This window comes from Lemur catta, chromosome 24 (assembly GCF_020740605.2).
Source record: "Lemur catta isolate mLemCat1 chromosome 24, mLemCat1.pri, whole genome shotgun sequence".
In the NCBI taxonomy this organism is placed as follows: domain Eukaryota; kingdom Metazoa; phylum Chordata; class Mammalia; order Primates; family Lemuridae; genus Lemur; species Lemur catta.
In genome coordinates this window covers 4,292,180-4,317,325 of record NC_059151.1, presented here as the reverse complement: position 1 = coordinate 4,317,325, position 25,146 = coordinate 4,292,180, and the positions used below count along the sequence as shown (strand labels likewise).

The 25,146-nt window shown below is 42.2% G+C and overlaps 1 protein-coding gene across 3 annotated transcripts in view; it reads right to left on the bottom strand.

Moving 5' to 3' along the window:
- AFF1 (AF4/FMR2 family member 1) overlaps positions 1–21,852 on the bottom strand; it is a 162,088-nt gene extending 140,236 nt beyond the window's left edge. The window contains exons 1-2 of one of the 3 annotated variants that reach the window (XM_045536784.1): positions 21,631–21,852; positions 10,062–10,135 (exon numbers count right to left, since the gene is read on the bottom strand). In XM_045536784.1, the coding sequence (XP_045392740.1) occupies positions 10,062–10,099 (38 nt within the window). In that variant the 5' untranslated portion in view covers positions 10,100–10,135; positions 21,631–21,852. Of the gene's footprint in view, positions 1–10,061; positions 10,136–20,942; positions 20,987–21,630 lie in introns of those variants that run through there. The other 2 variants (XM_045536786.1, XM_045536785.1) reach the window with 2 other exon arrangements.
- Between the last annotated feature and the right edge of the window lie 3,294 nt (positions 21,853–25,146).

Genomic DNA, 25,146 nt, shown 5'->3' with positions numbered 1-25,146 from the left:
GAAGTGTTCAAACACAATCGTTATGGTTAAAGGTCTTGATTATGTGCAAAGCCCTGTAACTACACAAATAAAAGGAACACTATCTTTCAATGTAAACCTTAAAACAATTGCCTTTGGACTTCTTTTACAAAGAGCTAAGAATTTACTTAAAACCTGACACCAGGCGTGGTGCCTGTAATCCTAGCACTCTGGGAGGCCGAGGTGGGAGGATGGCTTGAGGACAGGAGTTTGAGACCAGCCTGAGAAAGTGAGACCCCCATCTCTACTAAAAATAGAAAAATTAGCCAGACTTGGTGAGCATGCCTGTAGTCCCAGCTACTCGGGAGGCTGAGGCAGGAGGATCGCTTGAGCCCAGGAGTTTGAGGTTGCTGTGAGCGAGGCTGACGCCACGGCACTCTAGCCTGGGCAACAGAGCAAGACTCTGTCTCAACAAAAAAAAAAAAAAAAAAAAAGGAAAAAAAACCCCGACTTCTCTCTGCATAGGAGTAAAGTTTTCCTCCCGATGTTGGGTGGGAAAGGGAGCAGAGGAGGGCTCTAAGCCTCAGTCTCCCCAGAGGAACAGGGCTCGGAAATTCTGCCCTGTCCCAGCTCCTTGTGACTAAAACGCAGCTGGACCCACTGCACTTCCATCCTCAGATACCTTCGGGGCCGCCCCGGGCACAGAGCGATTTTCCAGCAGCATCTGAGATTCAGGGCAAACCCTGGGTAGCAGCGACAGCTCCCTCCTAACCTCAACAAAGACCTTTTCCAGTGTGAACAGTCAAAATTCAAATGAAGAGCAGCTCGGCACTCACCACTAGGAAACCCTGTTTTCTTTTAATTAAAAAAAAATGTAGAGGTCATCCCTCAGCTTTGTTTACAAGTAATGAGTCCAGCAGCCCCCATTTATCACCCCTGGAGATTCTTTTACACTTTGATGTGAAAAGACTCGGGGCCCATTGTGATCCCGACTTCTCCAGCAGCAGCCCTTTCATTTGCAAACGAGGCCCTGGCCCCCAGTAAGAACCAACTGTCAGGGTAAAAAAATTCATTGCCTTTCCTTCCAATTATTTATCAGAGACCCGAGAGAGAAGCTGGCTTTAAGACATCTCTCAAGAAAAGGTTCCCAGCACACCCCTAACGCATTCCTTACCTTGCCTGGTCCCTTCTGCCCCGAAGGCCCCTTTCCCAAACCCCACCACTCATGAAAGGCAACAACCTCTTTTCAACCGGCCCATCTGGAATGACTTTCTCTTTCCTTTAAGCTTTCACAGAAAGCCCAAGTGGCCTAACAGAACTAATGGTTTAGGTGTCCCTCCCTCAGGGCAACTCTGCAGTTGTCTCCAGGGCGAGGACTGTACCGGCTCTCTGCCTTGGCCCTAACAGACACGCAACACCCCAACAATGAGGTCAAAGGCACCCGTGTATCCCCATCTCTACCAGTCTCTCACACTGCAAGAAAAGGAGTATTAAGGAAGTTTTAAAAGTACCTAAGAAGTGCCAGGTGGTAGTCAAAAAGAAGGACACAACTAAGGAGGGTTTTTTTTAAGTAAACTTTTAAGTTTAAAATCTAAGATACATTTTGGGAAGTGCACAGTTCACACATGGATTTCCACAAGGTGATGTACCCTTATAGCCAGCACCCGAGACCAACACAACAGCAGCAGCACGCCTGGACAGCCAAACTGTTCTAAGCAAAAGGATTTATCTTAATCTTGGCTGGGGGGTGGGTTGCTCACACCTGTAATCCCAGCACTTTGAGAGGCCAAGGTGGAAGGACTGCTTGAGGTCAGGAGTCTCAGACCAGCCTGAGCAAGTGCTAGACCCCATTTCTACCAAAAATAGCAAAAATTAGCTGGGTGTGGTGGTGTGTGCCTGTAGTCCCAGCTACTCCAGAAGCTGAAAAAGAAGGATCACTTGAGACCAGGAGTTTGAGGTTGCTGTGAGCTAGGCTGACGCCACAGCACTCTAGCCCGGGCAACAGAGCAAGACTCTGTCTCAAAAAAAAAAGTTTTCATGGCCAATCAGGACCAATATTAACTCTTATTGTTGCCACAATGCATGAGATTTTTTCTTTCTCTCTTCTTTCCTTCTTTCTTTCTGTCATAACTTTTAGACCTGACTCTCCTTAACAAGAGATCTTGGACCACTTCATGCTTTCAATAGCTTTAGTAAAACCTGTTCATTTACTACATCTAATAACATCTTACTTAGGTAAATATATACCATCCACCTTCTACCAATGTTTTAAAATCTTTGAAAAGCAAAAAAAATGAAGTCACTTTGCATGACAGGTTCTGATGAAGGCATCAGAACTTGTTTAAACACAGAGACAAAATTGCACAGCGCTTTATATGTTTAATGTTATATATAGTGTAGAAATCAAAAATTTTTCCAACCAAAAACAAGCTAGTCGCCCCAGCATTCCCTATAGCCTGATTCACACATTCCATCAGGAACGTCTCCAGGCCTTTGCTTCTTCCAGTAAAATGAGGGCACTAATCTGAATACAGAATACAGGGTTGTCATGAGGCATAGAAAACAAGACCCAGATTCTGAAATAATGTCCCCCCTCCAGCTTCTGAAAATCAGGGGAAAACAAAATTGAAATTCTCTCCTTCCTAGCCCTGTTCCGCAGATTCCAAAGGAGGCTGACTGCTATAGCTGCAGAAGAAAAGCGCTTACAATTGAAGCCCTCCAGAAAGAAGAAAAACGTCCCTCCCCACACCAAGACAGTGTGCAATTAGCATCCCGACAGCGATGACGTCACACGAAGCACTTCAACTCAGTGTCCATCTCCTCCACCACCTGGACCAAGGTGTCACCTGCAACAATATAATGCCCACTGCCTGGACCAGTATCTATTATTCCGAGGGCACTAAATAAATATTAGTTCATTCTCCTCCAGCTCTCAGCATTAGTGGAGAGTTCTGGGCTAAAGACATAGAAAAAACACATGTAAATGAATTTAAAACTGACCCATGGGAACACTGACTTGTGACTCTAAACAGAAACCTACCTAACAAGCAAGCAATTCCTCTCCTAAACACCTACCCAAAAGATATAAAAGCCCTATGTTCCACCTTGTTCATAACAGCAAAAAAACTTGATACAACCTAAATGTCCATCAACTGGTGAACAGTAAACAAAAGATGATATACCTATACAATGGACAATTATTTGTCAATAAAAAGAAATGAAATACTAATACAAGCTACAACAATGGATGAACCATGAAAACGCCATGCTAAAAAGAAGCCAGTCACTAAAACTCACATATTGTATGATTGTGTTTATAGGAAATGTCCAGAATAAGCAAAAGTATTAAATAGATTATTGATCACCCAGGTTTGAGGGTGGGAATGGGTTTAATTCAACTCTTGGCCTCAAGCGATCCTCCCACCTCTCCTCTGACCTCCCAAAGTGCTGGGATTACAGGTGTGAGCCACGCCCCGGCCAGGAATGGGATTAATTGTAAACAGGTAATTCCATCTGTTGGGGGCTGATGAACAAGTTCTAAAATCGGATTGTACAACTCAGTAAAGTTACTAAAAGTAATTAAACTGTATACCTAAAACAGCATGTAGGCCAGGCATGGTGCTCACCTGTAATTCTAGCACTCTGGGAGGCCAAGGCAGGAGGAATTGCTTGAGGTCAGGAGTTTGAGACCAGCCTGAGCAAGAGTGAGAATCTGTCTCTACTAAAAATAGAAAAATTAGCCGGGTGTAGTGGTGCACTTGTAGTCCCAGCTACTTGGGAGGCTGAGGCAGGAGGATCACTTGAGCCCAGGAGCTTGAGGCTGCAGTGAGCTATGACGACGCCACTGCCCTCCAGCCTGGGTAATGGAATGAGACCCTGTCTCAGACAACAACAGTAACAACAAAATCCCAGCATGTAAGTTGTATCTCAATAAAGTTACTGCTGTTTTTTAAGATGACCACGCCACTTGTAGAAGAATAAATACTACATAGCAGTGTTTTCATATACATTGTGTGTGATTTAGGACAATCGCACAGCCAATATGAAATGGGAAACAGACCACAGTAATGCCTTTTAAGGCTACCTGTATGGCCTGCAAACACACACACACTTTGGGTCTTACTGTTAAAGGTCTATTTCTCTTTCATCTCCTTCCTATAACTGCTATTTCTAAGTGCTAAACATGGGAGTGGCTCACAAAGGAATCCCTTCAATATAAAAAGCTGCTCCTAAACAAAGCCTTTCTTTCCTCTGGAAGTAGAATTAAGGAAGCTCTTGTCTCCTCTGAAACCCACCATTTTACCATCATCACCTGGGTAGCAAAATTAATAATTTACTGAGGAATTTATGATGTTCCAGGCACTGTGATAAGCACTTTACATGCACCATTCTCCTTATTCCCATTTTCATGAGGCTTTAAAAGTTAATCAGTTTGTCCACGCCAGAGAAGAGGCCTCAACACAAGCTGACTCCAGAGTCCCATATTCAACCTCACTATATATGTCATGACATGTAATCACAGGACAAATAGATTTTACTGGCGAAATTATTAAGAAATACTAGAGTTTCATTTCTTTTTTTTTTTTTTTTTGCCCCAAAATTTAACTGTCCTTTGGGATATAACAGTGCTCAAAAAAAATTGTTTTTTCCTTGATTCTGGGATAATTCTGAAGCTAAATTAATTCCTAGTGACTCATCTTCAACTACCTATGACAATGACATGTACAGTTAGCAATCATTTTCTAAAATAAAGGAAAACAAAGTGTTTTGTATAAATAATCATTATTGCACTTATAAATCAGACCTGAAACCACTTCACTTGGAAAAATCCAGGAAACCACCTTATTTCCCCATTTCACAATTCAGGTGTGGATTGTTTACAATTCCCAAGCCAATCACTATTTCGGGAAATCACGGCCTCCAGCCATTAATCTCTCCAGTAAGCACCTGGAAGTTGAGTCCCTGATTTACTCACACGGAGAAAATCTGTCCATATAATAGGTGTTAATCTGTTGAACACCTTGTAGCTTCCTCACTAATTGAGGACTCTTCTCAATTAGGAGAGTTAAACATTATTTCAGACTCTCCCCTGGAAGGAAAGCTTCCAGGGCTACAGTATTACAATACGATTCACGGTCCACAAAATTCAGTCCCTCAAATCTTCCCAAATACTGAAAAGCATATCAGCAAATCTCCTAAAACACTTATAAAAAATACCCACACTAAAGAAAACAAAAAAGATAAGAAATACCCACCCTAATGTCAGAAGACAATCATGTCCTACCAATTTGGTGGTATAACATGAAATAAACTTCTTTCATTCTCATGTTTTACTTTAACATGTTTTCCCCAATCATCAAGTAAAAATTTTCCAGAATGTATCCCAACTATACTCTCTGGCTTCAATTACCTGGGCCCAATTTCAGAAGAACATAATTTAGCACTCACTTTGCAAAAATTAATTTTAATTTCAGGATTCCAAGAAGAAAATGAGAAATTTCAAGCAACTGATACAAAAGGGTATGAAGGGGAACATGTTAGTGAAATGGCAAAAAGGCACATTCTCCCTCAATAAGGAAAAAGAAAAGTAATTGGAAACTCCAGTAAAAACAAAAAACACTATTCAGAGACAAAGCAATATAAAATGTGGCATGAATTTGAACACTTTGCTCAGCTAAAGGTAGCAGTTGGCCGAGGTAGCTCATGCCCGTAGTCCCAACAGTTTGGGAGGCTGAGGCAGGAGGATCGCTTGAGCCCAGAAGTTTGAGGTTGCTGTGAGCTATGATACCACTGCATTCTGGCCCAGGCAACAGAGTAAGATCCTTTCTCAATCAATCAATCCATCCATCATTTGTCTTGATCAATATGAACCTTCTCTTTCAAGTAGTACTTGGGTTGACTTTTGAACCCATGGAGGAAAAATGAAACGCTAGTTTTACTCCTCAATCAAAATAATGAAAATAATGCTTACTGGTTTTTTTCACTTTCCTTGTCATTTTAAAGACAAAGTTTGTAAGAGCACAAATGATTATACAATAAAATATGCTATCAATATGGATAATTTAATACTAAAAGCAAAACTAATAGCTGGAGGGTAGAAGAGACTAAGCAGGTAGAAGAGTAAGAATGATCATATTACCATCTTAAACTGAGAAGTTGATGGTAAAATATAAAATATTGATTATACAATGTATTAGTAATATATAATATAAAGATGTTTACATTTACTAAATAGGAGAAATGAAAATGCAGCTGGCCCTGGAGCACAGGTTTGCACTGTGTGGGTCAGGCCATACGCAGTTTTCTTCTGCCTCTGCCACCCACAGTAAAGCCAGCCCCCCCTCGCCTACCCAATGTGAACACAAGGATGAAGCCCTTTACGGTGATCCACTTCCTTTCTCTTCCTTATAATTTTCCTAATAACATTTTCTTTTCTAGCTTAATTTAAGAATATGGATATAATGCATATAACATATAAACTATGTATTACTCAATGGTTTATGTTATTGGTAAAACATCCACTCAACAATAGATGATCCATAGTTAAGTTTTGAGGTTTTCCACTGCAGAGGGGAGAGGGGTACGTGTCAGAGGGGTGGTACCCCTAACCCCCCCACACACATCGTTCAAGGATCAACTAATACAAACATCAAAACTGAATGGAAACTTTTTATAAGAGCATATACTGCATGATTAGATTAAATAAAACTGGAAAAAATGGGCAAAACAAACAAATGCAGGATGTTAGAAGTCAGAATAGTGGTGACCGTTGAGGGAGGTAGCAGCCAAACGGGGACAGGAGGGGACTTCTGGAGAGCTGGTATTGCCTCTTGATCTGTTACACAAGTGTGTTCACTTTGTGAAAATACATTGAACTGTATTAATAACGTCTGTCCTTTTCAGTTATACTCCAAAAACAATTTTTAGAAAGAACCAAAGAAAGGGGAGGCAGGGAAGGTGGGAGAAATATAAGTGAGCTCAAATTCAATAGCGTCTAGTGCTGATAAATCTGTAATTCACAGAATAAGCTTATTTTTTATAAGAACTAAAATAAACATCGTCTTTGCACGTTACATTAATATTCTGTCCACGCTTACAACTTTTGATACCCCGGAGCAAAATAAGGGTTCAAGCTCAGACTTTTACTTAGTTTGAGTGATTAGAGCTACGTACTCAATACACATCTGTTTCCTTTGCAAACATGTCCTAATCCTGGACCAGGTCCACATGAATTTGATGTTTTTTCTGGGCAATGAAAAGATTAAATACCTATCATGATTAAACATTTAAACAAGTGAGCTATTGGTTTATATTAAAAATAGAGCTCTATTTAGGATTTCCAAGCTTACTACTTGTACTAGGCATTAAAATTAAAAGGAGCATATCAGGGAGATGAAGAGCTGGCAGGATAAACGTAAATAATAAAAACGACTCCGCAATTGCTAGAATGTTACTACAAAGGGCAGTTATCCAGCAAAACTTAATAATTACCAACAGCAAAAATCATATATAATAGAATATAAAATAGCCTTTTAATCTTGCCACTGATAATAGTCTTAACTATCATAACTGAGTCGTCTACCAGAAATCACACTGGATACAATGCCAATAACTAGAAGTTTTTGAAAAATCAGACCTCCACAAAAATCTTACAATGGAAATTTAAAATTTCTTCATCCCTTTAAATGTCCTCCAATGTGATATCTACATTCTCTTGTTGGAAGAGCCAGTTTTAATAGTCTACAGAAGTCAACTCTCCTTAATTGATGAATTCAAAGGGACCCTCAAAATGCCAAAAACAATTTTTCTAGAAAATGATTAATGACTTCAGAATACACTGGGAAATATAATCAGATGGGTAGCCATGAAAATTCTAAAACTAAAAAAGTAATGATAAAAAAATCTGCCTAAATATTAAGACATATAAAGATACAGTGAAACACTATGCCAACATGGCCAAAAGATACAATCAATGGAACAAAAGAGGGCCCAACAATAGACCCAAGAATGTGATAGAATTTAGACACAGCATTCAAATCAGGGGAGAAAAAGACGATTTAATAAATTATGTTGTAACAATAGCTTTTTGCTTTTTTTTTTTTTTAAAAAGGCTCCCTAACATCCCCGATCTTTTCATTTTCTTATTAATAGGGAAATGTACAACATATACTTTATACCCAACTTAATTACAGATGGCTCAAAATACTAAAAAGCCAAAGATGTAAAATGGGTTGCAAGTTAAGAGGGCCAAACAGCTAACTAAATGTGTGGATCCAGCTGTGTAGGGAATTGCAAGGAACTAGCAAGCATTGGTGCTGCCTCGACCTCTTTTTTTTTTTTTTTTTAACATAAAGTCTCTCTGGGGCAAATGGACAAAGCAGATGTCTGCCAGAGGAAGTTAGGTGGGAGTTCTGGTTGACCCGCAGGCTGAGGGGGAAAAAAAAAAAAATCAACATCTTGGCACACCTGAAGAGTATTTGATGGCATAGCGCTTGGCAAGTTCTGAACTAGAAAGCCCATGTTCCGTCTGAAAGAGCTGTGGCTATTCAATTCCATCTGAGTAATATGCTATATGGCAATACAAGCCCAGTGCTGCTAAATCTTAACATTTTTCATGAAAAGACACGAGCCTAGATTGTTATATAAAAAACACTGGCGGATAATTTCTTTCCCAACACTGTGAGGGCCAACCCAAACCCATATGTTGACCAGATCTGTCCCACAGGCCAGCAGCTTACAAATTCTGTTTCAAATGCAAAAAATGAAATTATACGAGTGCCAGCGAAGAACACATGACACTATTTTCACAATCTTGGAGTAGAAAAGACCTTTCTAAGCACAATCAAAGCCAGAATTCTTAAAGGACAAGACATTTAACTATGTAAAAATTTAAAACATGTGTAACCGAACAGTACAAACCTAAAGACAAATGACAACAGTTCCCTCCCCCAGCAGAATGCGGATTTGCAGCAGTCTGGGTCACTTGTCTTCCCTCGGGTGGGGGAGGAGAGTGTACCAAGTTTAACAACAGCCCTGCAAGGACCACCAGGAATTGAAGAATTTCCTAAATGGACCAGAAAGGGGGAGGAGGAAGGGAAGCATTCAGGCCAGTCCAGAATCACAGGTACCATCATCCATTTTACTACCCTATAAATACCAGCTGAGTAAGTTTGAACCCACATTTCTTATGCTTAAATATGTTTTTGAATAGCTAATAGTTTAGATTAAAAAACTAATCAGGCCAGGCACGGTGGCTCATGCCTGTAATCCCAGCACTCTGGGAGGATGAAGCGGGAAGATCTCTTGAGCTCAGGAGTTTGAGATCAGCCTGAGCAAGAGCAAGACCCCATCTCTACTAAAAATAGAAAAATTAGCCAGGCATCGTGGCTTATGCCCATAGTCCCAGCTACTTGGGAGGCTGAGGCAGGAGCATCGCTTGAGCTCAGAAGTTTGAGTTTGCAGCCAGCTCTGATAACACCACTGCACTCTAGCCAGGGTGACAGAGTGAGACTCTGTCTCAATAATAATAATAATAATAATAATAATAATTAGTGATAATAAGAAATCTTTCTGGATGTCAGATGAGTTATTCTTTAAAACTGCTTCAAAATGTTAATACGCTCCCCTCAATCAACACTTATAGTATTTGCAAGAAAGCATTGAACTGTGCGTGCAGAGTTGGAGGGAGGGGTGTGAAGTGAAAGGGGTAAAATATAAACGTGGCAGAATTCCCTCCTTCACCGCTCTCATAATGAGGTGAATTTATCATGACACCCGTTTCAGCACAGGCTGAATGTGTGCACATTTTCCCAAATCACTGCTACATCAACCAGGATCTTGAACACAGAATTAGGATGCTGATGTAATCTAACTCTCACATTTTAAAGAAATGAGTTAAGAGACTCAGAGATTACTAGATTTAAAGAAGATATGTAGCTAGTCTAACAGGTTTGACTTCATGCAGAGAAAACTGAAATTGACAAACATTTTCCTGCATCAGTTAGTTCTTAAGATGCAAAATGAAAAGGACCAAATGGTCCTCTGAAAAGTGGATTGTAAAATTAAATACCAGCATGTCCTTGAATCATGTTTTCTTTGCTTACCTGTTGTCACGACTGTTGACTCTTTCAGTAAATGCCATCGCTGCCCGTCAGTGGGGAGAGGCAAGTCTGTTCATCTGGAAGAGAAACAGCAGCCTGTGAATATTAGCCCATAAGTAAACTTACAGGCACACATGACTTGTAAGAAACCTTATTGGAGACAGAATTCAAAGTTCTCATTTGAATTAGAGAATAGTTCTTCAACAATTCCCAAGTTGCATGAACGAACCAGCTAGCATATATCAAAGGCCAAATGCACTTTTAAATGTTAAGGTTGCTACTCAGAGCCATTTCAGCAAGAAAAACTATGCACAAGTTCATCCTGAGGAGGAGAGAAGATAACTTTTCCTTAGTGTCTACTTTGTGCCAAACATTCTGTTAAATAAGTCCTTTTAAAAATGGCATTTCATGTAAACATTACAATAAGCTTGCAAGATAGATATTAAAATGCCGTTTTATAGAGAGGAAAACGAAGACTCAGTTTTAAGTGATTTGCCTGAAGTCAGTTTGTGTCAACATCCTCACTAGAATTAAAAGGAAGAAAACTAAGAGTGTCAAGTATGCAATAGAAAGGAAACCAACAGGTGATTTTCACAGAAGAACCCAACACTTCTGTGGGGCCCAGTAACAACACATTTTAAGATTTTACTTGCACTCATAAAAGGCACTTACTTTTAACAAAAAGAGAGAGAGAAAAAAAAAGGGAAAACCCCAATTCTTGAGCATTCTTTCAAAACAGGACTGGATTTTAGAGGGGGAAAAAAAATACTACCCGATGTGCGCAGCTAGCCTTGGTACTATCTTGTGTATCTCTAGAAACAACCTCTACAGTTAAAACTATCAACAGCTGTTTCCTTTTCTCTCTGTAGTGACTATAAACTGACTGCACCTATCCTAACTTGCTTTAGTTTCTATTTTATTTTTCAAACATCCTTAAGGCAAAAGTATGTTACTAAATTATCTTAGTACAGATTTAACAAACTATTTGATACAAATAGAAACACTACATCAAACTTGCAATCATTTCAGCTTGCCCGCTATGCTTAAGAGGCTAACTGTTACAATTTCAGCTAAAGCTGAAACATGAATGTAGTCCTTCACAGCTCCTCTCGGACTCCGATAAGTTTATTGCCCTTGGCCATGAAATTTAAATTGCTGACTTACTAACTACAATGTTTCCATGCTAGTAAGTATCATTTGTCACTCTGTCTCCTCTCCCAAAGGACTGCAACATGGATGTTGCAAATATTCTAGTTAAACTCAGACACTAGCAGAACTCTTAAGTTTTTCAGGGTCAAACATGTTTTGGAGTCACTCCTCCAACCAGATATAGTGGCCCTAGGCAAGCTCTCCAACTGACCCCACTCTTCTCCCTGCCCTCACCACTTATTATCTCTCACTCTCTTTTTTCTCTTCCTCCCTCTCTTTTCTTCACCCCCTTTGTTTTTTTCCACACCCTGCACTCCCCCACAACCCTACCTTCCACCCCCAGCTTCTAGGGTTCTCACTTTCTCTCTCTTCCCACACAGGCAGGGCTGGCATATCATAAGTAATCAATAAAACAGTATTGTATTCATGCTGGCATTCTGCATAACACTTCTGTAAAGGCATCTGAAGAGCCCCTGCCGGCTCTCCCCACATGACCCTCCCAGGGAAGATGCTCAACCTGCTTGCAACCCAGCAGAGCCCACCCCCGGGCTCCCCGTGGAGAGCGAGAACCCTAAGGATGGAGGCAGGCCGGGCTGTTGATGGACGCCGATCTGAAAGAGGGGTCCTGAGTTCACTTGTCTGTTCATTTACTCACTGAACCAACAAATATCTCCTGAGCATCTGCTTTAAGCCAGGGACTCGGAATAAAGAGACTGAAGAAAACAAACTTAAGCACCACGGAGCTTACCTCCTACAGGAGGTGAGCAAAGAAGACACGTTAAGTAAAATATATAAATGTTAGATACTGAAAGGTGCTATAGAGAAAAACAAAACAAGAGTAGAGAGTGCCAGGGAGGAATCCTGGTAGGGTGTTGCAATTTTATACAGGGTGGTCAGAGAATGTAACAGCTCAGCAAAGACTTAAAGGAAGTGAGGAGCAAACTGTCTGGATCTGTAGTGAAAAATGGTTCTGAAAACTAAGTAGAAACCTGGGGGAGTGAGCAAACTCCTGGGTCTCACCACTCGGGAGCACCACAGCCTCTTTGGGGAGGTGAGTGGGTAGAGACCACAGCTCCTGAGAGATCCCACCCCTGGGTGCAGCCAGGAACCTGTCTGTGCAGCTCAAATCCCACAGGGGCAGGGACAGGGAAACGACATCACGAGATTATCGATTATTATCTCAGTTATGTCTCACAGGAAAGACCAAATGCAGCCGACAAAAGGCTGTTTAGATGGTCTATATATGATTTGTACAGAGTAGCAATGCAATTCAGATAAGGTTAGGCTGAAATGGTGGCCTACTGTAGTTCAGAAATTATTATTCTAAAGCACTGCTAAGAAAGGGATTCAGTATACGCTACAGTTTAGCAATTCTTCTTCAAGGAATAATTCTTAAAAATAGTCACACGTGGGCTGGGCACTGCAGCTCATCCTATCACTGTAAGAGGCCCAGGCATGAGAATTGCTTGAGGCCAAGAGTTCAAGACCAGCCTGAGGAAGAGTGAGACTCTGTTTCTACAAAAAATTAAAAAAAGGGCTGGGTGTTGTAGCTCACGCCTGTAATCCTAGTACTCTGGGAGGCCAAAGAGGGGTGTGGGTTTGAGGATCGTTTGAGCCCAGGAGTTCGAGACCAGCCTGAGCAAGGGCGAGAGAGACCCCATCTCTACCAAAAATAGAAAGAAATTATCTGGACAACTAAAAATATATAGAAAAAATTAGCTGGGCATGGTGGCGCATGTCTGTAGTCCCAGCTACTCGGGAGGCTGAGGCAGGAGGATTGCTTGAGGCCAGGAGTTTGAGGTTGCTGTGAGCTAGGCTGACACCACAGCACTCTAGCCTGGGCAACAGAGTGAGACTCTCTGTCTCAAAAAAATAAATAAATAAATAAAAAATAAAAAAAAAAGTGGGGAAGATACCAACTTGGGTCTATTAAAAACAGAGTGGTGGTATAAAGCAGAAAGAAGCTAGGCTCAAGTGAGCTGCTCTATCACCTTGGGCAAGTTAAGCTCTATCATCCTTAGTGTTCCCATCTGTAAAATGGACAATATCTCCCTACCTTACAGAGTTACTGAAAACCGTAAATTATATCACCTATCTAAAATGCCAAGGACACTGACACATCACAGGCATTCAATACACAGCAGCTCTTCTTACTACAGTCAGCAATAACCACATTAAGTTTTATGTGAGTGATGCCAATTACATTTCATTTAGGAATGCACCCTGTCAGGTCTGCTTAAGTAATTCCTCTATGGTCCTTCCACTCTCTTGCAATCCAAATTTCTTCAAGAAATTAAAATGTCATGTGTAGCAAACTGCTGCTCTCCCCAAAATAGCAGGGAAAACAATTCCAATGTGCACTGAATATGTATATACATCCATATGTAAATGAAGGCTGTCCAGAAAGCACCCAGCCATTGTTAATATAAAGAGAATGGTTTGCCCGACATCCCGGACATCCTCAACACTGACGTCGTAACCCGGCAGCCACGGCGGGTGGACTGGAGCGCACACGCGTGAACAAAGACCTGCACTGCACTAGTCAGTGAAGCGCCAGACGCCGGTTGAGCAAGCATGTGCACTGTGTGGCCGTCACATTCAAAATGACTAAGTAGAGCAAACCCAATCTGCATCGAATTTTGCGTTAAGCTTACACATGCCTCTGCAGAAACTATTCGGATAATTCAGAAGGCTTTTGGGGACAGTGCAATGAGTGCACTGCAAAAAGTGTGGTACAAACGCTTCAAAGATGGTCGAGAATCTGTGGAAAGTGATCCACGTTCTGGAAGGCCTGTGACTAGCAGAACACCTGAGAATGTTGAACATGTACAAGTTAAGAGACGCTGGGAGAATTGCGTGAGGTCCCAAGGTGCCTACTTTTAAGGGGAATGAGGTGTCACTGGCCTATGTACAATGTTTTTTGTATCTTCCTCAATAAATGTCTCTATTTTTCATATTACATGGCTGGATACTTCCCAGACAGCCCTCGTATATATGTATACAGACATCTATATAAAAGTCTTATGACACTCACACCACATACATATATAAATAAAGGGAAGGAAAAAGGGGGAAGAGGAATATAAAAAATGATCCAGGATATTTTCAAATATTCTGTTCCGGTCATTAAGTGCTTCCAAAACCTAGCACATTCTGGGGAACCTACTCTCAGGAGTCTTTATGACATGCTGGTAAAAGACTTGCTTTGCAGCTAGCTACAAGACCAAGAAAATTACTGTTCTTCTCTAAGGCCTAAGCTTTCTCATCAGTAATATGGGGTTTCATGGGGTTGTTGTCAGGTTACACATAACGTTTGTCCAAGCTTTAGCATGAATGGTTCATGATAAGCACTGAGAAATAGTAATAGTTATTGTTGTAGTTATTTTTGGGCCATTCAACCACGTGCTAGGGAGAGTCCACACATCAGGGAAGCTTTCAACTGGACAGAGCTGGTAGGTCTCAAAATCCCAGGGCCATGACCTCATCTCTAAAAAAGAGTGTTTAAGAAATACCACTCTATCCAGAGGACTCTTGGACTGATCAGTTTGTCATCATCTCTACTTCTTCTTTACCCACACACACCTTCCAAGAATAACAGTCTCTTGGTAATAGGCAACGTGTCAGGGGAAAGTCATGGGTCATACAGGCTATTTCAGTCTCTAGAACTCTACCCCAAGCAGATCATAATCACCTAGGACCCCAAGCCGACTTGACCACCTACAGTTCCTCTAGCTCTCCCACGCCATATGGACCTCATGAGCTTAGAAATCCATAATGGGATGCAATTTCCCCAACTATCTCTTCTCCACTTCAAAGCGTCATTCAGTGAGGTTTTGGTGCTACCCCACACTCAAATACACATCCCATATCTTGTTGGCTTCCTCTCATCATTTAGTTCTCAGCAAAATGATACATTCTCAGAGAGGTCGTCATTTATTCCTGAAGCTAATGTAACACTGCTGTGCCCTCAACCACACTCTGCAGCCTATTCACTCTCCATTCCATTGTATCGGTTAGGAATGTGTTTAGCCGCAAGTAACAGCTGCTTAAATTAATAGAGGTTTATGTTTCTCCTATACCAAGTCTAGAAGAGGGTGGCTATTGGGATAGTTTTAGCTATTCGATGAGGCCATCAGGAACTCTGGCTTTTTCTGCTCTGCCGTGTTTAGCATGCTGTCTTTATGCCTGTCATCTTATAGTGCAAAATGGTTGATGCCATAAGCAGGTATCTCATTCACACTGAAAGCAGGAAGAGGAGGAGCAGAGGAAGGTTTGTCTGTGCCAGCCATATTTGGCTCCTTTTGTCAGGAAAGGAAACTCCTTCCCAAAAACCTTGGCTATGGAAAAACCAGAACTAGGTCACCTGACTTCTTTTGGAAACAAGGGAAGCAGGTAAATCAGGATACAAATTGTCATCACAGGCTTAGAACAAAGATGATCTATCACCTGGGCAAATGTAGTCTCTTGGCAATTAAGGCTCTTTTAGCAACAAGAACATACAGGAAGGGGTACTGGGTATAAAAACAACAGTGTTAGTCACACTTTTATTTTATCATAGTACTTACTACTATATGAAATTAACTTATGCAAAATAAACAAATAAATGTTTGTTGCTTATCTCCCTTCAGTGGAATGCAAGCTCCATGTCCAGCTTTTACATATACATACTGAGAGATTTTTTTTTTTTTTTAAATAAATGGCCATTGACTTCCCCATGTTAGGAAACCTTATAGACACTGGAATATAGTTAGAACAGTCCAGGGTATGCTATAGTGGCAAATAAACCACCAGATCTCAGTACCTTCACAGAACAAGGGCTTATTTCATGCTCAATCTTTACATCCATTGCACACAGACGTGTGGGAGTAGGGAGAGGGTGGGGAGATTTGTTCCTCACTGAGAAACTCAAGCTGTTGGAAGGTCTTACAATAGCCACTTAAATGCTTCAGGAGTGAAGTGACATGTTACTCCCACTGGACAGAATTAGTCACATGATTCTGTATAACCTTAAAGAGGCTAAGAAACACGGAAAAGCACATGAACATTGTTAGGAAATGTCTTTGCCTCATTCCCCATGGGCTGGTAAAATATCATACAATGCACTGGCCCCATTTAAAAATCTGGACCCATTAAAGAAGTTTCTTGAAACAAACTGAAAGTTTGCAATTTACTCGCAGTAAAGCAAGTATTTCATCTTATAAGGCAACATTTACCATTTAAAAAAAAAAGAGTGAGAACACAATTTCTTCCTTCAGGAATAACAGCAGCAAACATTTATGCAGGACTTAGCATGCTCTGTTCCAAGTACTTGCCAAACCTTAGTACTTTCAATTTACTCAACTACTCCATAAGGTTGACAGACTATAGTCTACCCCATTTTATAAGGGAAAAAACTGAGAAGTGGAAAATGTCGGGAGACAATTTCTCTATGGGTCTGTGGCATTTCTGCATGTTTTACAAGCAGGGGCACCAACTGCCTTTGTTTAGATTATCTTTAAGGACTTTTGGTGAACAGCCTTGGAAACCAGAGATAGCCAAAGAGCTCAGGGCATGATGTTTGCTATAACGTATAATCAAGATAAAGTTTCCCTCTGGAGTGAAGACCAGACTTGCTTACTGACAATTATAAAAGACTGAAGTTTTCTAAACTCAGGATTCCTCTCTCTAACGCAACCCACTGGTGCTTGCAGGTGTCACCTGGCTCTCTTCACACTGCCTTTCGGCAAGTGGCCTTAGGAAACCAGTGTAAGATAACGCTGATAACTCTGGCTACAGCTGTTACGATGAGTGATAAAGTCATTCCTCTCTAACCCAGGAGTCCATGAAACTGTGTCAGGATAGCCTGTTAGCAAAATTTCAACCTCACAGTTCTTGATGAGAAGTTAAGTAATTTGCCTAAGGTCTGACAGCTAGTAGGTGGCATATCCAAGATTCAAACCCAAGCTGTCTGGCTCAGAAACCTCTTTAAAACTCTCTGCTACACTGCAGTGGTTCTCAAAGTGTGCTTCCAGAAATAGCAGCATCAATATCACCTGCGAACATGTTACAAATGCAAATTCTTGGGCACTACCCCAGACCTAATGGATCGGAAACTCTGAGGGTGGGGGAGCACATCTGTGTTTTAACAAGCCTTCCAGGAGATTCTGATATACATCATAAACCTGAGAGTTTCTACTGCTATACTGCACATGTTTGCTGTATTCATAAGATCAAAGGAAATGGTATGGGTATATCCTCATTTACACGGGGAGATGCTCTCAAAACTCTATAAACTGAGCTTTCATAAGTGGGATGATAATTTTCAGGCACTAAGGGAGCCAGGGTGTAAGGATCTGTATTTAATTTTTAGGAAGATAACGATTCTTATCTAGTGCAAATAAACACCATGTATCTGTTAAATAGGTCTGCATAATATTTTCCTTTAAGGTACAAATATATGTCCAGAATCCTAAATGAAAATACTTGCTTTTTTATTCTCATAATGATCAGAAAGAATTACTTAGCCAAGAAGAAACACTATTTATATTTTAGAGTCAAGCGGTAATTCTTGAAAAACAGGAAACCACATAACAACACAGCCAACACAGTGTACATAGTAGAAAAGGCACCAGGCTTTGAGTCACAGCGCCAAGTCACTTAACTTCTTCGACTCAGTTTCCTGATTTTAAAATGGAAAATGAGCTCCGACTTCAGAGCTGCAATTAGGCTTAAATGATATGTCTTAGGAAAGTATCAATTTACCGACATGGGCCCTTTCTCTTTCTTGGTGATAATGTCATCACATTTTCTCTCCAATGCTTAGGGTACTGTCTGCCACATAGAAGATGCTCAATGTTTATGATATATATTAGAAATGAAGATGAGATATTATAATAGCGATGTAATTGATTTCTTCAGGCACTACTTGTCACAATAACCTCAGTCTTTTAATAGGAAAAAGTCGCTCTAGCAAGAAATACTTAGTCATGTTTAAAATGGGCCAGATAATTTAAGAAAATCAGCTGATTTGCTTCCCCCTGGAGAATACTACTGAAGGAGTTCTGTCCTAAGACATAAGGCAGAAATGCCTATTAGCAACCCTGACGGCCTTGGAGGGTCTCGTGGTATCAAGTCTACAACAGTCTGTTGTGCACATGTCAACAGTTATCTTGTAGGGGAAATAAAGATGTATACTTGCAAAGAACCACATATTTTGCATCTGCTTCCACCCTATGGTACAATTTCAATACATAGATTATAGGGTTTATGTCATCTATTTTAATAAAATCTTAGATTCAAATCAATATTAAATAAGCTCCTACTCTATACAAAAGGAGACCACTAGAAAGCCATTGCCAATTAAATATCATTTAGGAAGAGAAATGACTGTTGAATGTATAATTTAATGAGGAAAATATAATTTATTTACAAAACTTTGTATATTCATGGTAAATGCAGTTCCTTAATTTGTACTTTCTCAATCTCCTGAAAAATCAGTTAACGGTCTAGAGCCTTGAAATAGGGGAACTTTGGGCTTTTAGCTTCAACAGACAATATCTAAGAGAGCAAATGAATTCAAGTTCAAGGGTAGCTTTCAATGAAGGGCTTTAATAGTAAGGAGAAAATACTATACCTTAAATGAGACATCTGCAGTGTCTACTGTCCTCTTTGTAGCTCTTATACTGATGGAAATATTTATCTATAAAATAGCTTTACTTTTTGAAAAGTGAAAATATAAGGTCCCCTCAAGATCTGGGATTTTAACATTCAACTAACTTCATAAGGGATTACGCAAATTTGTGTGATGGAAGACCACAAATTACAGAGTTCAGCATGAAACTCCTTCTACTTGCTTTTCAAAAATATTGAAAACAAGTTTGCCTTTTAGAAGCTTAATTTTTTCACCCATCTTTTCAACTTTCAAGGAAATATGTAACATCAACTGAACAATCACATGAGTAAAGTAATCTGCAGGGGCGCCTGATAAAAGATATTTCATATATGTATTTTAATTGAACAGTCTCATCCAAATTTAATCCAATTGAACAAGTATCTTAGTTTAAAAGAGAGACAAAGGGAGAGAGGGAGAAATTTTTAGCTCTTTGCAAAATTCAGTTAAACTAGATAGGAAACAGCAGAGACGGCTATTCGTTTCAATAGTCTTATTACCCCATAGCGGAACAGTGACTTCTGGTGGCAAAAAAATGCATGCATGATCTGCATCTTGTAGGAGAAAGCAATGTTTAAAATGACCTGGACTTTGTTGCCATAAATTCTCAATCTCTGGATGACCTTTGTATTCTAATTTAACACATTGTGAGTCTTCACAATTGTATTTTTGCAAAGTTCAAGAGTAAAGAAAATGACAAATGCAAAGACACTACAGAAATTCAATTGCTACAGTTAACCAATAAGACATATTAAAAAAAATAAAAAAAAACAAATAAGACATATTAATTCGAATATGTAACAATTCATTTTCTTCTTGCAGGTGGAAAGCAAAGAATTCACAGCAGCATACCTGAAGTCCCACATCCCCAGCCTCATCATGCTTGTAAGTTGTATTTGAAAAAAGAAAACAGTACCCAATATCTAAACTCATTTTTTCCCCAAAGTCCCACTCTTCTTCAATCCCTCCTTATCTCAAAGAGACCAAATCTGTCCCGAATTCTTTCCTTGGTTCTTTCTTTCCTTAAAAATAGCTGGATTCAAATGCATTTTCCTAGTTTTAAGTACTACTTATCTACTCTTGTTTTCTCTCTTAGTCTCCCTTGGATCATTAATTATCCTTTAGCTCCTGCCATTGCTATTCTACATATTTAATCTTCAAATATAATACTCTCCAACACTGGGAAGAGACAACACCTTTAAATTTAAAAAAAGGCAAAACCATCCAGAATTTTCAATTCTGCGAACCTATTTCCAGAACATCCACTCAAGAAATCCTTCCCACTAAAGATGAAAGGCAAGCCAAGGAAATACATTAGACAGAGGAAGTAAACACTGAAACAGGGCCTTGCCAAGGTATTCTTAAGCCCCAGAGAAAACTATTGACTCTAGAGAGTCCAAAGGTCTCTCTTTTTCGTGCCTTTCCATCCCCACTGGTGGCTGACACCATGCAGGTCTAGGAGAGCTGTCCCACCGCCACCTACCTCCTACATACTCTTGCATGATCTTGCTATGCAATAATCATGCACAAGCAAAACTCCCCACACCTCTCAGATTCCTTCGTTTAATGTTTCTGTGCCTCAATTAATTACTGAGCTCTTCTCACTTTGCAACTGTCCCAGGGAACACTGGGTCTTCGCTTAATTCACGGTTTCGCACTCAAGGCTTTAATGTCAGGTTCCCCAGTGGTATGTCATGCCCCCTCCCCCCGCCACGTGCACCAACAGGGTTAAAATCACCCCCCACTCCACCCTTAAAACAAATCACTGGCAGCAAGGTCCTTCCCCAAACAGGGACTAGTTAGAGGATTTGGACACATTTCCACCTCCAAAGCCAAGGGGCTTCCCTGACGATTTGCGTAACAATTGGGGGGGGGGGGTGCGAAGGCGCAGGAGAAACTCCAGAAAAACAAACCCATTGGGAAAGGATCAAGTCGCTCGAAGGCCTCTCGCAAGGTTCACTAACGTAGCTACCACCACGTTACAGAAATGTCTGATTCATACAACTCCCCAATTCCTCCAACTCTGGCACGGTCGGGGGGTTCCCAAAGCGACAGAGGATCAGACACCAGAGGAAAAACAATATTACCCGGGGAAATGAACCCGCACCATGCGAGGAGTGCGCTGCTCCCCCGGCCCCAGCAGCGCGTCCCCAACTTCCCCCCGCGCCCTCCGGGGGCTGCAGGCCACCGCCGCGCGCCTCCCTCGCCATCGCCATCGGCTGGGACTGGGGCCACCAACCGTCGCCAGGCGCATGGGGGAGGGGCCTCGAGGTGGAGAGGGGAGCCCCGCTTCTGCCCCACGAGAAACTTCTGGGACTCCGGTTACGCAACTCGCGGACCGGGCTCCAACAGCGGGATACCTTCCCGCACGGCGCGGGGCGCACGGGCAGCCGTTGGGCTCGGAGGGGGCCGGGGAGGAGGACGGGTCTCCACCGCGCTCCCGCCCCGTCTTCCCAGACGCGACCTGCCGCGGAGTCGCAAGTCGGAGCGGGGCGAACCCTGCGCCCCCCGCGCCCCCCTACGCCCCCCGCGCCCCCCACGCCCCCCGCGACCCCCCGTGACCGCCTACGCCCCCCCCGCGACCCCCGCGACCCCAGCGCCCCAGCTCCCCGAAGGTGCCCACCGGAAAAGTGGGAACGCCAGCGACTGAGTCAGCGCGCCGGGAAGCCCGCAGCGAGGCGGGGAGAGCCTCCGCTTCCGAGAAGTCCGCAGCTGCGGCGTGCGGGACCGGGCGACGGAGCCCCCAGCCCGGGGGGCGCGCGGGGCCCCGCTTACCTTCCAGACCCTTCTGCGTCCAGTCCCGGGTCGTGCGCCCGCGTCACCTCCGCCCTCCCCTGACCTGTTGTGGCGGGGAAGGGGCGGGCAGCGCAAGGCGGCGCGTCCTCCCGGGGCGCAGCTCCCGAGCCGCGGGGCGACAGTGCAAGCTCGGCCCGCGACGCGCGCAGGCGGCGGCCGAGTGCGCAGGGGCCGCGCGCGCTCCCCGCTCGCCCGCTCGCTCGCAGGCCCCGCGCCGGTCGCCCCAGACGCCGGGGGCCGAGGCCACGCCCTCCGCGGCAGGCCACGCCCTCCGATGTAGGCCACGCCCTCTGGGGCAGGCCACGCCCTCCCGCTGGCGCCACTCAAATGGCGGACGGAGAAGGTCGCGGCCCTCCCGGGACACCGGCGGGAGGACTGTGGGGCAGCGGATGGAAGGTGGCAGTGACCGCCCCGGCCCCCGGCGAGGGTGACCCTGCCCCAGGCCGCCGCGGGGCGCAAGAACCCTGTCGCTTGGCGACGGGATTAAGCTCAGGGTCAAGTTCTGACTGACAGTGTCAAGGAGCCTTTCTGCAGTCCCCTCCGCGACTGAAACCAATTCTGTGCCCTTAGAGACTAACTAACGTCTGGGGAGCTTTTGCGGTTCCCAAGGGCTTTCCGCACACAGGCCCGTTTCATCTCCGCGACAGCCTTATAAACACACAGATCGTTCCCGGTTCCCAAAGAATGAGGCCACAGCGCCGAAAAACAAGCCCTGTGCTCAGTGTCACAGGCCACCGAGCGGCACCGGAAACCAAGGCCCCGGGATCCAGCCTCCGGGCTCTGGGCCTCCACCGGCCCAAACCTAGAAAATTCTGACAGGTACAGGGGGCCTGGGCACAGGGACCCCCCAAGGAAGAAGGGGATACTGAATGTCTGCTAAGTTGGTCCCTGATTCATGTCTGTCCTCATCTTACCTTCCTTCCTGAAAGAGACCCAGAAAGATTACATCAAATGGCCCAGATAGGATTTTTTTTTCTACTGATATTTTATGCTTTAAAATGGGTGAAATTATTTGATTGAAGGAAGTCACCTTCCTTAAACGTAATACAATGTATAATGTAAATTAATATAATGTATGAAAATAACTCCCTTCTCTGTGCCTTCTGTGTTCTTTCCTTTTTAATTTTTTTTTTTTTGGTCACTAACTGCTTTGCTCTCACGACTCCTTTATGGTCCACACAGTTGAAAACTTAATCGACAGATAGTTGCATTTCCAAATTAAACCCTACGCTACATGACTTATTGTCCTATGGATTGTTTTCCAAAATATAACACTTGTCCCTACTCCCTATGCCCCCAGCGTGAGATTAGTTTGATTCCTCTTAACAACTAAAATAATTAAGGTGTCCCTGATGAAACCCAATGGTGTGTCTAGGTGAAAGCTTTGGTCGTCCCTAAGCAGGGTGGGACGAGAGTCACCTCTGACAGATGGCTGTTTGTACATTTCTTACGGGTTCCTAACAGACACTATTCTAATCAATAACAAATACTTTAACCTTTTTATTGTATAACATACATTTCATTGTGAGATGTATATAAGCACAGTAATATTTTATAATTTGGAAGTTTTTATCACTTCTATCTAAAACGTTTTCCCTTTTTGTGTTCTTTTTGTTGTATCCCATCATACCTCCTGAAGTGCTCTCCAAACTGTAGTCAACTTAGTAAATGATATTGATAGTGGAAGTTTGATAATTTTATTTTTCCTGGCTTTGGAGTTGAGGGATGTAATTGTTGAAAATTTTGTCGAAGATATATAGCTTCCATTTGGGAAGTAGTTCCTTCGTAAGACAAGGTACTAGGTGATGGGTCATATCAATGACAAAGAGAGAGCCACTGTTTTCCTGAGATTCCAGTGTGGTGGCAGAAACAAATAAACAAAAAATAAAAAAGTAGTTATTCCAATGTACTCTTCTATTGATTTACTTCCTGGATGGTGACAGGTTATTTTAAAACACTTAAATCAAAATTAATTTTCTTATAATAATAAAAAAGCACGATAGCCATTCCAGTGAGTTTTTTAAGTTGCCTTTCTCCCTTTTCTCTAGGTCACAGTATATAAATGGTTAATAAACAGGCTATTTTTAAAAGTCATTATACTGTGTCTACTTTTTTATTTAAGACATAAAAAAAGTAATTACATAATAGAGCTGCAGATATTTAGCTTCGTTAGCTACATTTTCCTCCATCTTTACCATTATAGGAATTCTTAAATTACATTTTTAGCACAAAGAAATTCCAGCACTTTCTTAATCTTGACAACTTAGTTACATACATTTCAGGTTATGTTTCTGCTAAGGTGAAGCATGTCTCTGACATCAGTGCCCTTTTTTTTTTCTTTTTTAAACAGAACTGGAAAAAAAAATCTCCCTCTTTAATACAATGATGGTGCTTTTTTAGCTGATTCTTCATGTGAGGGCTCCTGGGATGTTTCCTGACAATTTTCAGCCATGATTTTACTTAAAGCTTAAAAACAAACAAGCAAAACCCTCAGGACTCATAGAAGCTCCTAGAATGTATTCTCAGAGCACCTAACAGTCCAAGGGGAGAGAACGCAACATTAAGGGACAGGGAAGGTTGGGGGATGTGCCCAACATCACAACATGGACAACTCTTTGCTTGGCCAACCTGAAGTAACTCCTAAACTCTGCAGTCAGCAAGATCTAAGCATTTTAAACCAGCTGTTTAAATCGTTAACTCCAAAATGACTACATGTATATCTCAAAGGGCATTAATTTCTTTCCCTAGAGCGTAAATAAATCCTAACCAAATTGTGAGCAGAACATAGACTTGTGTTAAAAAATAAAAAAAAAAAAACAGCCAACCCAGACTTGGGGGAAGGTGGTGTAGACAAGGAGAGGGAGACACTGGCACTGAGGAGGAAGGAGGAAGGAGGAAGGATTAGTCTAAGCCAGGTAAAGGCAAGTGGAGGAAGAGCCAGTTGCCAAAAAAACACACAGTCCAAGAGCAGAGCAGGTCCTCGAGGCAAAGATTGTGAGGGGCAGTGATAAGAGACCAGACAGGAAAGGTCAACTGGAAACTGATGGCGAAGGGCCCTACATGCCAACCTAGTGAGTTTTCCTTTGATTCTAAATGCAGTGCGTAGGAGATTGATTTGATCATGTTTCATTTTAGAAAGATTACTGTGGCTGCTGTATGAAAATGGACTGGAGACAGTAAGGCTGCAGTTATAATCCCTGAGGCCATGGAAGAAAAGGTACAGACAGCCAGGATTAGACTGCGGGCAGATAGAGAATTTCCCAGTTATATGTCTCTACCTGGGACGCGGATATGCAAATGTGAGCCTGCTGTAAGAAGAACCAGGTGCACAATCATTATAATTAAAATAACTTCCTTTCATGATGAACGCTTTGCAGAAAACTTGGTTCCTGGTGACCTGACATCACTTTCTCTAACGAATGCAATATGAGTTTCATATTGTATCAGAGTTTTTCCTCGTTGCTAATACTGCTCCCCAATCCCAGTGGGGATTAT